The 15,875-nt window shown below is 35.0% G+C and overlaps 1 protein-coding gene across 1 annotated transcript in view; it reads right to left on the bottom strand.

Annotated features, from left to right (window-relative positions):
* Nucleotides 1-15,875, bottom strand: part of LOC124363717 (protein phtf) — a 50,310-nt gene that overhangs the window by 14,117 nt on the left and 20,318 nt on the right. Inside the window, 13 exon segments of the mRNA XM_046818979.1 lie at nucleotides 509-737; nucleotides 1,550-1,724; nucleotides 3,324-3,446; nucleotides 3,535-3,580; nucleotides 4,727-4,792; nucleotides 4,795-4,974; nucleotides 5,020-5,081; nucleotides 5,130-5,397; nucleotides 6,620-6,702; nucleotides 7,869-8,128; nucleotides 9,120-9,236; nucleotides 10,792-10,879; nucleotides 12,374-12,554. Coding sequence (XP_046674935.1) covers nucleotides 509-737; nucleotides 1,550-1,724; nucleotides 3,324-3,446; nucleotides 3,535-3,580; nucleotides 4,727-4,792; nucleotides 4,795-4,974; nucleotides 5,020-5,081; nucleotides 5,130-5,397; nucleotides 6,620-6,702; nucleotides 7,869-8,128; nucleotides 9,120-9,236; nucleotides 10,792-10,879; nucleotides 12,374-12,554 — 1,878 coding nt within the window.

Here is a 15,875-nt window from a genome sequence, read left to right as displayed (position 1 = left end):
TAGAAAATAACATTTTAAAAATATATTGATTCTGAGACCGAAGCAAATATATCTATGTGCTGAATGTGGGAAACAATGAACTTACAATGCAGCAAAACAAGATATCAGAGCGTTTTAAGTATTGGAAGGGAGATACAAAAATAGACAAGAGATGTCATACGTTTTACTCACTATATTTAAAGGCTACATTGTTATCTTCCATATAAACAGGTGATTTGTTTCCAAACAAAGTGGGAACTGCTCAAAAAAGCTGATTAAAAAAAGCTGTTAGGTTTTCACGCTAAAATTGTACTCTGAATGCATGAGCGAGGAATTGCGTAGTTGAAATTTAAACGTTCTGTAGCCTATGATATAAAGTCAGGATGAAAAATATTTAAAATAATTGAAATAATACGACATCTGATCAAATATAATTAAGTGAATTTCTAATACAACAAATACAGTCAACAACTATTATTCACTTACAATTACAATATTTAAAGCAATTTAAAACACACCCTGGACTCACCTTGAGATAAGACCGGACTGAAAGCCAAGTTTTAATGTTCCTCACTTTGTTTAGCCTAAAATGTGGAAGCTCAGATTTGCGAGCTCTCCGAAAAGATGTGAGATGGGAAAAAAACTTTGCATAGAGAAAGCGCTGTTTGAAGGTTCGCTCTGCAACGGCCAGAAGAAAGAAGAAAAGGGCTCCTAGAATACATCTCTCCAGCATGCCTATCAATATGATAGTTCTCTCCCTGAAACACGTGTGAGTGTTTGAAAACAGCAAAACATGATACATTACAAAAAGAGTATAATCCATTGCAGTGAGATACAGTAAAACCTGCTAGTGTAAGATTAAATCATTATAACAAAAAGAACTCACCATTTCATTATATAGCTCATTGGAGCAAGATTGAGCTAGCTATACGAAGATTAACTCATTACAACAAGATAAAACTCGCTATAACATGATATAGCTCATTCAAACAATATAGAACTCATTAGATTGATGAAAGATCCTGCTATAGCAAGATTAACTCATTACAACAAGAAAGAACTCATTATATAGTTCATTGCAGCATGATTGAACCTGCTATAGCAAGATTAACTCATTACAACAAGAAAAAGAACTCACACACTATTATCATTATATAGCTCATTGGAGCGTGATTGAACCTGCTATAGCAAGATTAACTCATTACAACAAGAAAAAGAACTCACTATTATCATTATATAGCTCATTGGGGGGAGATTTAGCTGACTATAGCAAGATTGCCTCATTACAACAAGACAAAACTCGCTATAATATGATATAGCTCAATCAAACAATACAGAACTCATTGGATTGAGTTAGAACCTGCTATAGCAAGATTAACTCATTACAACAAGAAAGAACTCACTATATCATTATATACTTCATTGGAGCAAGACTGAACCGAGTATAGCAAGATTATTAACACATTACAACAATATAAAACTCATTGCACCGAGATAGAACTTCTATACGAAATTAATTCAGTAGAGCACTTGTATGTTTCTGAGCACAAAATACATGCTATCAACTGACCACTGAGATGCCCCAAAGGCAGACACGATGATGGCATCTAAAGAGTCGGAGAGAGACTGAACAGAGAACAGTGACGAAACATTGAGGGGTGTCCCTCCCACTGTGACATCACCGAGGGATGTGCTCAGACGGCAGAGACTTGGGACTGCAGCCAATAACACTGCAGCGAACAGGCCTGGCGGAGAAACACAAAGAGAGACATCAATGAGCTTCTTCTTTACTTAGAATACTAAAAAGTGGAATGCATGTTTGGTTGAGCTCCATTTATACTTTCATGTAGTGTAGCGTTTGAAATCTGACACTTTCACAAACTTGAGTTTTGGAATCTGGAGCCCACGTCAGTCTGAAGTGCCAATAAAAGTCGGTGGTGACGTAGACGTTCAAAACAAACTCTATCCATCGTTTTGATATCAGACACCTAGGCTATAATGAGGTTACCCAGCAGCCATCCAGTGTAATCTAGATGATCATCAGGTGCACAATTGAGTGCATTACGATGTTTTGGATGTTATCTCAAAGAATACGATAGCAACCAAGTCTGATCAATTCATTTCGCGTGTCTTTATCAACATCTTTTTTGGGATCTTTCCAGATTGACTCGGACTTCAGATTCCAAGAGTCAAGCCTGTGGCAGTGACAGAATTCAGCCTACACTACGCTGAAGTTAAATGGAACTTAACTCAACTAATGTTACTAAAATAACAACTACTAGCTCATTCTGTATAAAAGACTAATTTTTCTGATAAGTTTTTACCATTTCCCTGATTATATATTTGAGACAAGATATAAACAGAATGTATTGTATTAATTGATTAAGCCTAGACTAGCGAAAGTCTTTCTCTTTCATTAAGCCTAAACTAGGGAACATGTATCTCTTTAATTAAGCCCAGACTGTTGGAAGTGTTCTCCTTGATTAAGCCTAGACTAATGTAAGTGTTTCTCTTTGATTAAGCCTAGACTAGCGGAAGTGTTTCTCCTTGATTAATCTTAGACTAGCGGAAGTGTTTAACAAAATAACACAAGTAGTTATTGTCAAAACACAGACCAGAACAAGTTTCCAATTACTACACTACTTTACTTGAAATAAAAACCAATTGGCAGTACATAAACACTCGTTGGAATTTCATTATAAGAAACCAAGCTTGGCAGAAATTAAGTTTATAAATAAAATTCCAAAAGTCATTTTCTTACTCAGTATAGAAAATAATTTATTGTTAAAAAAACACTTTAATATATTTTTAACTAATAAAGTTTTATATTCATTTGAAGAATTTAAGGAAATATAAAAATATATTAAATTAAATATGACTAATGCCGTTCTCTATTTGTATAATTTTAAATGTAATTGTACAAATTATATTGAATAAAGTTGTTTTGAATTTGAATTATACTGGAGTCCATCCAACAGGGACTACTTCTTAGGTCTAGTCTACTGCGGCAGATGACTGTTGGAGTTGGTGGGTTCGTTCCTTAAGTATCAGAGGTTCTTGCTAGCCTCAACAAGAGTGTGCAACCCCCTGCCTGCTTTGACTGGAGAGGCCGGTTCAGAGCTGACCTCCCCCTCTTTCAAGGGGACATGACTTGAGATTAGTGCCCTAATTCTTCCTCATGGATCTCGATAGGAGGTGGCCCCTACTCCCTAACCTTACCCCATCTTGAACTTTCTGCCACTTCGGAAGCAGCGCTAAGGTTCTTATAGGACTAAGTGCAATTTATAAGCATCTTGTTCTAAGAGAACAAAAATATATATATATACTTCAGTTGGCACGCTTACCTCCATAGAAATAATCGAGATTCTCAGGCATTCCTTCCACTCGTGCTATGATGGCAGAACTGATGTCCAGAACTGAGAGCTCTGCTTTCTTCACTTCACGCTTGTCCCACATGGTGCAGCTCACTGAGACACGAACACAATTCTCATTGGATATGGTAACAACACTCCAGCATGGGTCAATTTAGATATGAAGGAGCTCCACGATACTCACCTTTGTCTGAAGATGCACAACTTGGACTCAGTATAGCAGCAGGTGACTGAAACAACACACTTGTGTCATCATTTTATCCTTCAATGTTAAAACGTCTCTAAATAACACATATTATAAAATATATTACAACAAACTGTATGTAAATAATATTAATTAAAGCTGAAATAAACTTTCCATAACTTTGTACTTTAAGTATGTATTCATTACAAGATGTTGTCAATACCGAAAGTGGCATTTTTTCAGTTTCAATTGGGAAAAAACTGCTGGAGATTTTTCCCATACTGCTAAACGTTACGCATTCTAATCTTTTGTACTAGTGACCAATTACTTGTACCAATATTAGCAATTCCCTTAAACCAGCGTTCTTATTAATTTAGTTTGCAATATAAAAGTAAAAACAATATAAACATCAGTGATATTTTATTTTATAACAAATAATACTTTATGATCCTGGTAAAATGTCTCGATGAATAACAAGAATGACTGAGTTTTTCCGACTCACATTTTAAAACAATTCTAAAAAAGCTACAAAATTAAAGCAGTTTTTCACAAAAAAGCTACCCCTTTATGCTATACATTTCTAAATTAGACCATTAATGTGGGCAAAAACTAGCAGTTGTGCCATCTTTTTGTGTGACAATTTTATCCCCTTCCTTATGCCTTTTTGTAGAACAATTTATAATGTTCCACAGATACTTATACCAATGCAACATTTTTGAATGTGAAATTTCTGAAAACAGAACATAATCTTAGTTCTAGCCCTAGAGATCAATCACTCCAGGGGATGCCCCTATTTTATTCCTATCTGTCTGCTTATCTGTCCACATGTATCTCGAAAACTAACTGACCTATAGACATGAAAGTTTGGATGAAACTTCATTTCAATGAAGAAAACATCATTTTGCATAATTAAATTGCATAGATCTCTCAGATCTGTGAAACTTCAAACCTAGAACATTTTAAACTTAACTACAATAAAATAGCCACTTTGTTCAGAATGATATCGTACGTGAATATAAAACAAAACGTACAATTTTTTATCCTTCCTTTTGAACGAATAAACAACAAGGCTTATTTATTTTGATGTCTGTCGTGAACATTCTTTACCAATATTTTTTTACAGGGAAAATCATAGTGGATGGATAATAATGAAAAATAAATAAATAGCATTTAGGCTACTAAAGAACCTTACAATCTGGAATTCCCAGGCAAATGGATGATGATCAGTGAGCTCTGAATTGTTGGTTGTTTGGACCTGTCATCCATGTCAGAGCTGTAACTGCATTCCTCGCTGTTGGTTGTGATGCCAATCCACTCGGCTGCGCTGGTAGTCAGGTCCGGAACAGTCTCACCGTCACTCTCGCCACTGGTACAGTACGAGCTCTCGGCCAGCTTCATGTTGAGAGCTTGCAGAGACCCTCGACGTCTGTTTAGCAGCTTCTGTCACAACAAACAATCAAGTATTGTGGTTGATGGATTTGAGACAGTCTCACCGTCACTCTCGCCACTGGTACAGTACGAGCTCTCGGCCAGCTTCATGTTGAGAGCTTGCAGAGACCCTCGACGTCTGTTTAGCAGCTTCTGTCACAACAAACGATCAAGTATTGTGGTTGATGGATTTGAGACAATCTCACCGTCACTCTTGCCACTGGTACAGTACGAGCTCTCGGCCAGCTTCATGTTGAGAGCTTGCAGAGACCCTCGACGCCTGTTTAGCAGCTTCTGTAACAACAAACGATCAAGTATTGTGGTTGATGGATTTGAGACAGTCTCACCGTCACTCTTGCCACTGGTACAGTACGAGCTCTCGGCCAGCTTCATGTTGAGAGCTTGCAGAGACCCTCGACGTCTGTTTAGCAGCTTCTGTCACAACAAACGATCAAGTATTGTGGTTGATGGATTTGAGACAATCTCATTGTCACTCTTGCCACTGGTACAGTACGAGCTCTCGGCCAGCTTCATGTTGAGAGCTTGCAGAGACCCTCGACGCCTGTTTAGCAGCTTCTGTCAACAACAAACGATCAAGTATTGTGGTTTGATGGATTTGAGACAATCTCACCATCACTTTCGCCACTGGTAAAGGACGAGCTCTCGGCCAGCTTCATGTTGAGAGCTTGCAGAGACCCTCGACGCCTGTTTAGCAGCTTCTGTCACAACAAACGATCAAGTATAATTGTTGATGGATTTGAGACAATCTCACCGTCACTCTTGCCACTGGTACAGTACGAGCTCTCGGTCAGCCTGATGTTGAGAGCTTGCAGAGACACTCATCGCCTGTTTAGCAGCTTCTGTCACAACAAACAATCAAGAATAAATTGTTGATGGATTTGAGACAATCTCACACTCTTCTTCTTCTACCAGATGTCGTCTTGCCAAGCATTTGGGCCTCAAGGGCGTATTGAATATTTTAGTTTTGCAAACTGCTAAAAACAACTGAACAGGACTTCTATGGAACATCAGCTTTTATGGCTAATGTGCCAAAGATGGTAAACGGTCCTTAGTTAGCAAGTGTTTTGCAGTCTGAGGCCTAAGAAATGATATGAATATGTGCTCATACGAAGAAGAAATATGGTACCATATGGAAGATGAATAAAGGATAGGCATCCAAAAGCCCGGCATCACCCCTATCTCCAGCGTGATCAGTTTGCATCCAGTTTGAATTATCTCTAGAGGCCATACATCTGGGGTTCCCACAGAATAGTTGAGGGCCTGTCATGTTTGGTGTTGAATCCAAATGTACAAAAACATCAGCAGAGAACAATGTGTAAAAGGAAACATATATATTTTTAAAAGGTCAGAGAAGAATGTAACGCATCACCATATCATTTTGTGTATTTTCAAGGACCTGACAGTGCCTTCTTAAAATTGAAGTGTCCGTCTTTCTGTGTGGTAACTCAATAAAAAAAGTCCTAGACAAAACTTATCCCATGGGTTGCTCTTGGTCCAAAAAAGAACGTAACTGATATTGGGTTCGAAAAGTCAAACCACCAAGACAAGATGTAAACTGGCCGAAAACTTAGTACTTTGAGATAAATAGGTCTTATTAAATCACACAAAACAATAATAATAAATTAATTGAATATACCTGAGAACATACGGAAGTCCGAGGTCTGGAAGGCTCAGAATCGGTGTCTTTTTGGTCCGTCTCATCTGCCTCACCTATACCACCTGCACATAATGACTAGATTCAGTAGAAGAAAAATTTATCATTCTCAAAGAAAATTAATTGAACTGTTAAAAATGCACTGTTTTAACAGGATGGAATTAACATTAGTTTGTGTGCTTTATATAAAAAACATTTTCCAGTAGCATACCAGTGAATGGACATAAAAAAGATTAATATCAAGAAGCATAAAAATATAATATAAATATGTTTTAAGATTGTATATATAACAAATTGTGAACATCAGTGGAGTATAGAATACAATGCAACCTCAAACACCTTATAGTCTATATGAAAATAAAATTAAAAAGCCAAAATATACATTTTACTACTAAGCTTTAATGCATTGTAAGCTTTAAGTTATAATGCATTGCGGTGGTACCTACATAAAAAAGGGCAAAACTAAAAATGAATTTACAATTAAACTCCTAATACCATACAATTTGTATTTTCCTACAGATAAATTTTACACATAAAATAAAGTACATTTATAGTGAATTTCACATTCATACAGAATGAAATATTAATTAAGAATATTCATCTTAAATTTGTCATATTAACCATTTTCAAATGTTTCTATGCAAGTTACTGACGTACAATAAGTACTAAAAATTCTTATATATTTCAAGTAATAATGTTAAAATAAACCAGTTTCACAATATAATAACATCCTTTAGGGATTTTAATTTATATATGCAATAGAGCAAGTCTTCAATACGTTTTAAAGTTGTTTACACAAATAAAATGTAATAAAAACACAAAGATGGTAAACTAATTAACGAAAAGCTCTATGAATAGTGCTCTATCTATGCTGTACTTTGGTAAAAAAAATCCAGAAATGTTTTTATTGTTATATAAAATGTTTCATAAATCTACTTTCTTTATTTAGTGCTTGATCTTTCGACTGTCCTCGGTCTTCAGAATGTTTTTGTGTATTTACACACATTACAGTCCAAATGAATGTTTAATAAAAGAAGACTTTAAATCAATATCTGTTACATAATTGTTTAACAGAACAATTACTCAAGAAGAAAAATTATTTTTGTGATACTTATTATGTGCAAAACTAATCACTAACAATGTGCACTGTAGTGAACAAACACATTACCAATACACAAATTTGTGTTCCGTATCTCAAAGTAAATGTTGTGCGGAAGGTGACGGTGCCTACCTGACGTGTTTGGGTCACTACTGAAGGGGGAGGAAGTGGGGATGTGACTACCATGCAACACACCTTCCCCCTGTGTTTCCCCAGGATCTCCCGCAGGCGCTGGTGCTGCAGCTCGGCCGGTATCCCCGTCACTACCGTGAGACTTGTTGCCTTCCTCCTCGTTGTTGTCACTGGACCCGTTACCGTTGAGACTCTCGAACCCGTCATCTACCTGCGACGGCCGACTTGACGACACCTCCCCTGACGCTGACTCTCTATCACTTCAGGATCAACCAAGTCTTTGTTAAAATTTTCCAATTCACGATGGAAGGTTTGAAAGGATAATATGATTTCAGATATTTACCATCTGTATATGTTGCAACATGTATGACATGTAGTTACGATGATCAAAACCTCTCTTCATCAGGTGAGAAAATAGAACATTACAAAAGAAAGGAAAGATACAAGAAGAAGAAAGAAAATGGATCAAATACAACCGAAACCTGCTTGGAGACCAATAGGAGAAAATTAACCCAGGTATTGTCACTGCGCAGGATGCAAGTCACGGGCACGAGAATTCAAAAGCACTAGCATGAGAATTCAAAAGCACAAGCACGAGAATTCAAAAGCACTATCACGTGACTCCAGGTAAGAGTGGATTAGTATCCTATTTTCTTTCTCTTCTTCATATCTTTCTTTTGTAATGTACTACTATTTTTTCACCTGATGAAGAAGAGAATAGATTGCAATCCTGGAATCGTTGTATTACACATTTTGTAACATATAACGATGGTAAATGTCTGAAATTCTATTATCCTTATCAACAAGTATTTTTTTTATTTCTTAGCACTCAATAAATTCTCAAAGGCAATTATATGGCAAAACCATTGAGGCCTAAAAAGCTTAGTTTTATTTATATCTATCTAGCATTTTGATTATTTGAAGTATCTGTTTACATATACATAACTTAACTTTCTTTGTGTCAAAAGAAGTCATTAATAGTTACATAACATTTTAGATATTATTGTGAAATACATGCAAATCTAGAAGTTTCTGTACCAGGATTAGCAAAATATGTATTAGTGAATCACTAACACCAATAATTATAGAGTAAACACTCCGATGTCCGGACTTATATGGAGACAGTTGATCCAGATAAAATAATGCACTAACCTTTGAGTATTATGGAAAAAATAAGCAAAAAGTGGTTAATTCTTGATGGAATTCCACAACACTATACTCCTGGTACACATCAAGATTGCCGGTACTGACCTGACAGGTGGTGGAGTGCATATGAATCTCAACTCTTCACAGTATGGCTCCTTCACTTCCACCGTCATCGTTGGAGCCTTCCTTGCGTGGTTAAACAGTGAGTCTTCCGGAGACACGCTAAAACATGCACCAATCGATACTGCCTCAGGCCACACCACGTGAGTCTAGCTAGCTCTACAGTCAACTCTCGACAATTCCAGATAATTTGATGGGAAATATTCAAAAACAACAAATCTAATCTACAACTAAATTTAATCTAGGATACCAGCAAGTATGATTTGGAAAGCGGTGAAAACATAGCTCATTTTTTTGGTGTCTGTTAGTATCTAACAGTTTTCTTCACTTAATAGCTGTTTAAAAGATCTTTCCCTCAAATTTTAATATATTTTACATGAAATATTATCTTTCTCATTCTTTGAAATAATCCACTAGAGCAGTGGGTGAAACAAATCGATATTCACAAAAAAATATCCTTTCAGCCATACACTTCATTTACTTAGATTCAGGATCGTTTACTCATTTAAGATGGCCAAAGTAGAAAAAGGTGAAAATCCTGCCATTAGTCAAAGCAATTGACTACAAAACTGGAACCGAAATATCAATTGATAAAAACGTGTTTGATATACTGGAATCAAAACTAACAATGGGACAGTTTGGTCCAAAAGCAGACAAAGACAGAGAAAAATGTTATGAAATTATTTACCAAAGCACCATTTTATACCCAATATTCTAACTTTGCGTAATTTCCTTTAAACTATACTCTACATGCTTTTAGAACTGCTTTGATAACATTCACATTTAGGTAAAAACTACACTGGATGAGCGAGAGTTGACTTTCTTACACTAAAATTAGCATTCTCTTGCAGATAATGGTTATAGGGTTTACAGTTCCAAGATATTCACGTTAGCTTCCATGCTAATTTTTGCTATTTTATCGTTAAGTTAATATTAGTAAATTGTGTGTGTGTTTTTTATGGTGTGTTTGTTACGTGAATGCTGCAAAGATACTGTCTGTGCATGTTGTAGAATACTGCAAAGATTATAAAGATTTGCGATTATGTTCTCTTTGGAAAAATTTGACTAAAAGGTTTTTTACGTCCAAATGTGTTAACATTTTCCCAGTATAATTAAATCCTCGTTGTTAATCTACCTCAGTGTAGCTGTTTTCACAAAACAAACATCCACACAAAATAATACAAAACAACATTAATTTAATAAGTAATTTCCAATACAGGTAACCCGTATATAGTTAGTTATTAACATTATATAACACAAGCCAACCCTTTATAATATAATAAAAATCAATTATTATGTTTCTGTAGCAATATTATGCACTGAATTTATAGCTCAATTTTGTTAAATCTATCTTTACATTTTTATCCCTTTGTATAGGATATTCCCAATAATTTTCTTAAATATACAAATAATAATTTTATTAATCTATAAAAATACAATAACAAGGTTAAAAACTGTACAAAGTATAGTTGCAGTAATGAGTTTAAATAAAGTTCTTGATCATATTTACTAACCGAATGACTCAATTTGAACTATGTTAATGTTGAAAATCCTCAGATCACCATAACCAGCCAATAACACTCACAAAATAAACACCCAGTCAAAAAATTAACACAAAAAAACAAAGACACAGACGAAATTGACTTAGAACACTTACTTTCGAAGCCTGACCCTTTTTCTACATTTACTGCCTTGATTAGCTGTCAGTTCAGATCCTGTGTCTGGGGATGACTTTGAGTCGGAACCTGTGAAATCAATAATTTTGTATTATTATCAATAACATTTTTGATATAACATTTAATATTATTTATTTTTGATATATGCTATAGAAAATTACCAGTTTGGAAGTTTGTATACACTTATTCTACATCACAACTGGAAGGCACTCATTTATTTCAGAGCAGTTTTAATAACTACAGTAAAAGTAAAAATAAATAACTTGAATGTTTCAAATAGACTTTTCCATGAATTCCAAGATATTTTCATGGGCTGTACAAAGATAAATATATATTTTTTATAACCAATCTAATAGGCTGCGATGAATAGGGTGCCAATTGCCTATATTTCTTGAGGGCTTTAGAAACTTTAGAACTTTAGGCTTTAGAATGAGAACTTTAGAAACCCTCAAGTAGTTGAGATTTTGAAGGCGCCACTCTTTTCTGATGTTTCTCATTCAGACTCCCGGGGATTGATTCTCTTTTCTGATGTCTCTCACTCAGACTCCCGGAGATTGATTCTCTTTTCTGATGTCTCTCACTCAGACTCCCGGGGATTGATTCTCTTTTCTGATGTCTCTCACTCAGACTCCCGGAGATTGATTCTCTTTTCTGATGTCTCTCACTCAGACTCCTGGAGATTGATTCTCTTTTCTGATGTCTCTCACTCAGACTCCTGGAGATTGATTCTCTTTTCTGATGTCTCTCACTCAGAATCCCGGAGATTGATTCTCTTTTCTGATGTCTCTCACTCAAGATTCCCTGAGATTGATTCTCTTTTCTGATGTCTCTCACTCAAGATTCCCTGAGATTGATTCTCTTTTCTGATGTCTCTCACTCAAGATTCCCTGAGATTGATTCTCCTTTCTGATGTCTCTCACTCAAGACTCCCTGAGATTGATTCTCCTTTTCTGATGTCTCTCACTCAAGATTCCCTGAGATTGATTCTCTTTTCTGATGTCTCTCACTCAAGATTCCCTGAGATTGATTCTCTTTTCTGATGTCTCTCACTCAAGATTCCCTGAGATTGATTCTCTTTTCTGATGTCTCTCACTCAAGACTCCCTGAGATTGATTCTCTTTTCTGATGTCTCTCACTCAGACTCCTGGAGATTGATTCTCTTTTCTGATGTCTCTCACTCAAGATTCCCTGAGATTGATTCTCTTTTCTGATGTCTCTCACTCAGACTCCCGGAGATTGATCGAGGGTCCTGGGACTGGCCTATCAATAGTACAGCACACATTTGCTTATTCTGCAAAGTGATTAAAATCTATTTCTTAAATCCAAAGTATGTCTGGCCAAACAAGAAGGCAAAGCCTAAATTAAACCAGTTTCTTTCTTGGAAAAACCATAACTAGTTTATACATAATTTTATTAATAAAAACATGTTACTCTGAAATCTGAAGTTAATCTCAATTTTTCATTACGAAAAATGAATGGAAAACAGTTACGGTTGCAAATAATAACATAAAAGATTGTAAAACATTCAATCAAATTCTATTACAGAGTGATATTGCGGAATACCTATATTAGAGCGATATCTTGTGCTTGGAGCTGGACGACGTTTACTTCGCTTGGCCCTCCTAGTTTTCCTGCTCGAGGTACACTGGTTCACGCAGGAGTATGGAGAGACGATCTGGGAGTGGAGTAGACTCAGCCCAAACATCATTGCCAGAGGAACTAATACTTCACTTACACTCAGCTGCTGCAAAATAAAAAATTTTTGTTTGTGGGATTGAACTAGGCCTGTGCTTCTTTTTTGACGTATCATCCACCCTAGCAAAACAATTACTAGACCTAAAAAACTAACTTAAAAATATTATTTTTAAAACACTCAAAACTCACTCTATTATGAATTAACTGCTAAATCATAAAATATTATTACGTGATTTATTTACAAACATATTTTTAAACACCTATTGAACAACATTTCATGAAATTTTACATTCAAGTGTAACAAACAAAATATAATTTACGGTATTCTTTTCAAATCACTGCAAAAACCTGTTAAAACCGGAATTCCTGGATGTGTTCATAAAACAACTACTGCTACCAAGGACGGATGGATCTAGTACTGATTTCCGGAGGGGGCCATCTTGGTTTTAGTTTACTATTATCTTTACTATAACAGGTGGTTTGCATTTCAATGCAAGAAAAGATTAGACTTTTTGATTTTTTGAAAGAAATTAGGTTTTACTTTACTTTAACCATGTTAGCTATCTCAAACCACTTTTATCAATTTCTTAAAATAGTATGTTTTCAATTATAGAATTTTTAGGTGGTCGTGACTCATAATTGCACTATAACTGATTTAATACCACTAGTGAGTAACAACATATTCCAATATTAATTTAATTTTGAGAGGCCTTTCAGAATCGAGGATTCTATTGTCTGACAACTTCACAAAAATCCTTGATTCTGAAAGGCCTCGCAAAATTAAATAATAGTGGAATATGTTGTAATTCACTAGTTGTGTTTAATTAAATTATTTCCAATGCTCCAATAATCTTCAATACCTAACTGATTTGATTGAAATTTTAGAATAATATCTCAAAAAGTCCATCAATCTAGAGGACCGAGGGGAATCAGGGTTCTGGGTGGGGTGGATAACAAGCTAAGGAGGGATAGTCATTAGTGGAGGGGATATTCAGGATAACAACATTCAGGCGAATGAAAAGCAAGGAATTTAGAGGTCAGAGCATTTTTGCAAACAGGTTCTACCTCAATGGTGAAGACTGATTGACTTATTTCATCAGATTATACCTCAATGTTGACGTTTTTTCCTCTGTACTCTCAGTCTTGTTCCTCTTTCTCGACATTTTTTCATCATTTTCTACTAACGCAAATCTTGTTATTAAATTAATTTTACTCATTTCAATTAGATTTTGCTGCGTAAGACGTTTCAAAATAAAAACATTGTTCTTTGTGTTCTGTCGCCGCCATTAGCCATGTTGTATTCGTATTTTTATTTACCTTCAACAAATAGTGAAGAGGTTTTACCTTTAAATAATATGTGCAGTGGGTATTCTGTAAAGATATTTGATTGCGTTCCAATAAACAATTTGTAAAATGTCTCAGTTTTAGTTCGACATGGAGTTGTAAACGTATTTTCCTTGTGTATAAAATGTGGTGGTCATTGTCCTCTAGCAGAGGATATTGTCTATTGTTGTTTTAGACTTTGGATCGGCTCCATAACTTTCCCATAGCAGTCACCAAGTTGCATCCTCCTCTTCATTTAATATTTTGTAACTTTCTATAATTTTTATTCATTTTTATTATTTTACTTAATTATGTTTGAAATTTTATTACTTTAATTCTTTTGTTGGCTGTATGGCCCCTGGGTAGGCCACTTTTCTAACGTTAGATCACGTTGGACGAACTTTGGGTAGGGCAGAAACAAGCACTCACGTGATCTGAGCTCGAACCAAGGTACTCAAAGATATTTTTCTTTTTTTTTTGCCAGAAGTGTGGGGTGGCATCACCAAAGCCTGTACTGATGGCCAGGGGCATTTCCGATATAATTTCCATTATTATTATTCAGGCCTTCCTCCCTTTTATATCTATTGTACTACTCTCCTATACATTCATTTTCTTATTTTCAGTTGAAATTTTGATAAATAGTGTGAAGTGGCTAAAGTAAATATTTACCAAAAACTTTATTCATACTCCAATATGAAGTTTAGTTTATTATGGTAAGCTAATTTTTTTTGTAGTTAAAATACGAAAGTGGCCAAATTTTTTTCATAAAAATGTCTTTTATCTATGAGGGGGGCCATTGCCCCTCTACTGCATCCACCAGTGACTGCTACGTCAATGGGTTAAAGGTGACTTTCATATATTTATTAATATCTTAACCTTGTTGGCTGATATGAGTATTATTTATGGGTTTAATAGTTGGTTTCAAGTGAGTTAAGTTGAACAGTGTTAAGTATTTTAATTTTAAAACAATAACTCTTAACCGAGTTTCTTTTACAATATTTCAAATAAACCTTAAAGTAAACACAATTCAACAATTGTAAATTAGCCACAAAAACGTCAAAGATCATTTGAAAGACTTTTGTTTACAAAGATTAACAGAAGCAGCACTGAATTACAAGTTGTTGTGCAAAACTGATAAGATATTGATTGGGTAACATTATTTATGTAAGTAAACAAGGAAGGACAACTGAAATGATAATTGTAGACACCAGCCTGAGCTGCACACATTAAGCTGGGTGGTCTCGATGCAAAACCATTGTCATATAGCATTTCAAGAACTAGTCTAACAGCATTTCAAGGAATGATAGCTAAATAAGTTGTCAACTCAACATTTATACTTTCTTCTCTGTTTATAGTATAAGATAAAGAATTGTAGCAGTAACAAAATCAAATTTTGATCTTTGGTAGAATATTCCCAATTTTTATTCTGGGGCTCTCTGATCAAAAATATTTTTGGAAAAATTTGTTTATGAAAGCAATTTTACCAAACAGACTGATTTTTTTGTAAAATTTGGCAAACGGGTGCAGTTACTTAGTAAATAATAGAAAGGTTTTTCCCATGTGTGGACAATACTTACATTTTATGGATTTACTGCAAAAAAATCTATTTGGTCAACAATTTTATAAAAACCTGCATTTTACTATTTGATAAACTTTACATTATTTATGTTTAATATCCATCAAGCGTAAGACAAATTATATCAACTGTATCTTTTAAAATATACCTGCTCAAAAGTTATAAAAGAGATCATTTTCATTTAGGATATATTTAAATTGATGCAGTTTATGTACACGGATTTTCTGATAAAATATAGCATGTTAGTTTTAACTTATGAAAAAGTATTTTCAATGAATTTTCAGTGCATCTAAACATGAGAGAATATCTAAAGACAGCCCTAACCCAGATATCTTAATGAGTTTAATTACCAAGACTAGTCAACAGATTTTCCTAGTGATAACATTATGTCTCGTCAATAGTAGTTCCTAGGTCTTGCAATCGGATCGCACAGTGAAAGGTGTTCAGTGAGACTGTGTTTTTTTTCCTTAA

Source organism: Homalodisca vitripennis, chromosome 5 (genome assembly GCF_021130785.1).
Source record: "Homalodisca vitripennis isolate AUS2020 chromosome 5, UT_GWSS_2.1, whole genome shotgun sequence".
Classification (NCBI taxonomy): Eukaryota; Metazoa; Arthropoda; class Insecta; order Hemiptera; family Cicadellidae; genus Homalodisca; species Homalodisca vitripennis.
The sequence above is the reverse complement of the archived record's forward strand: the minus strand, read 5'-3'. Positions and strand labels throughout refer to the sequence as shown.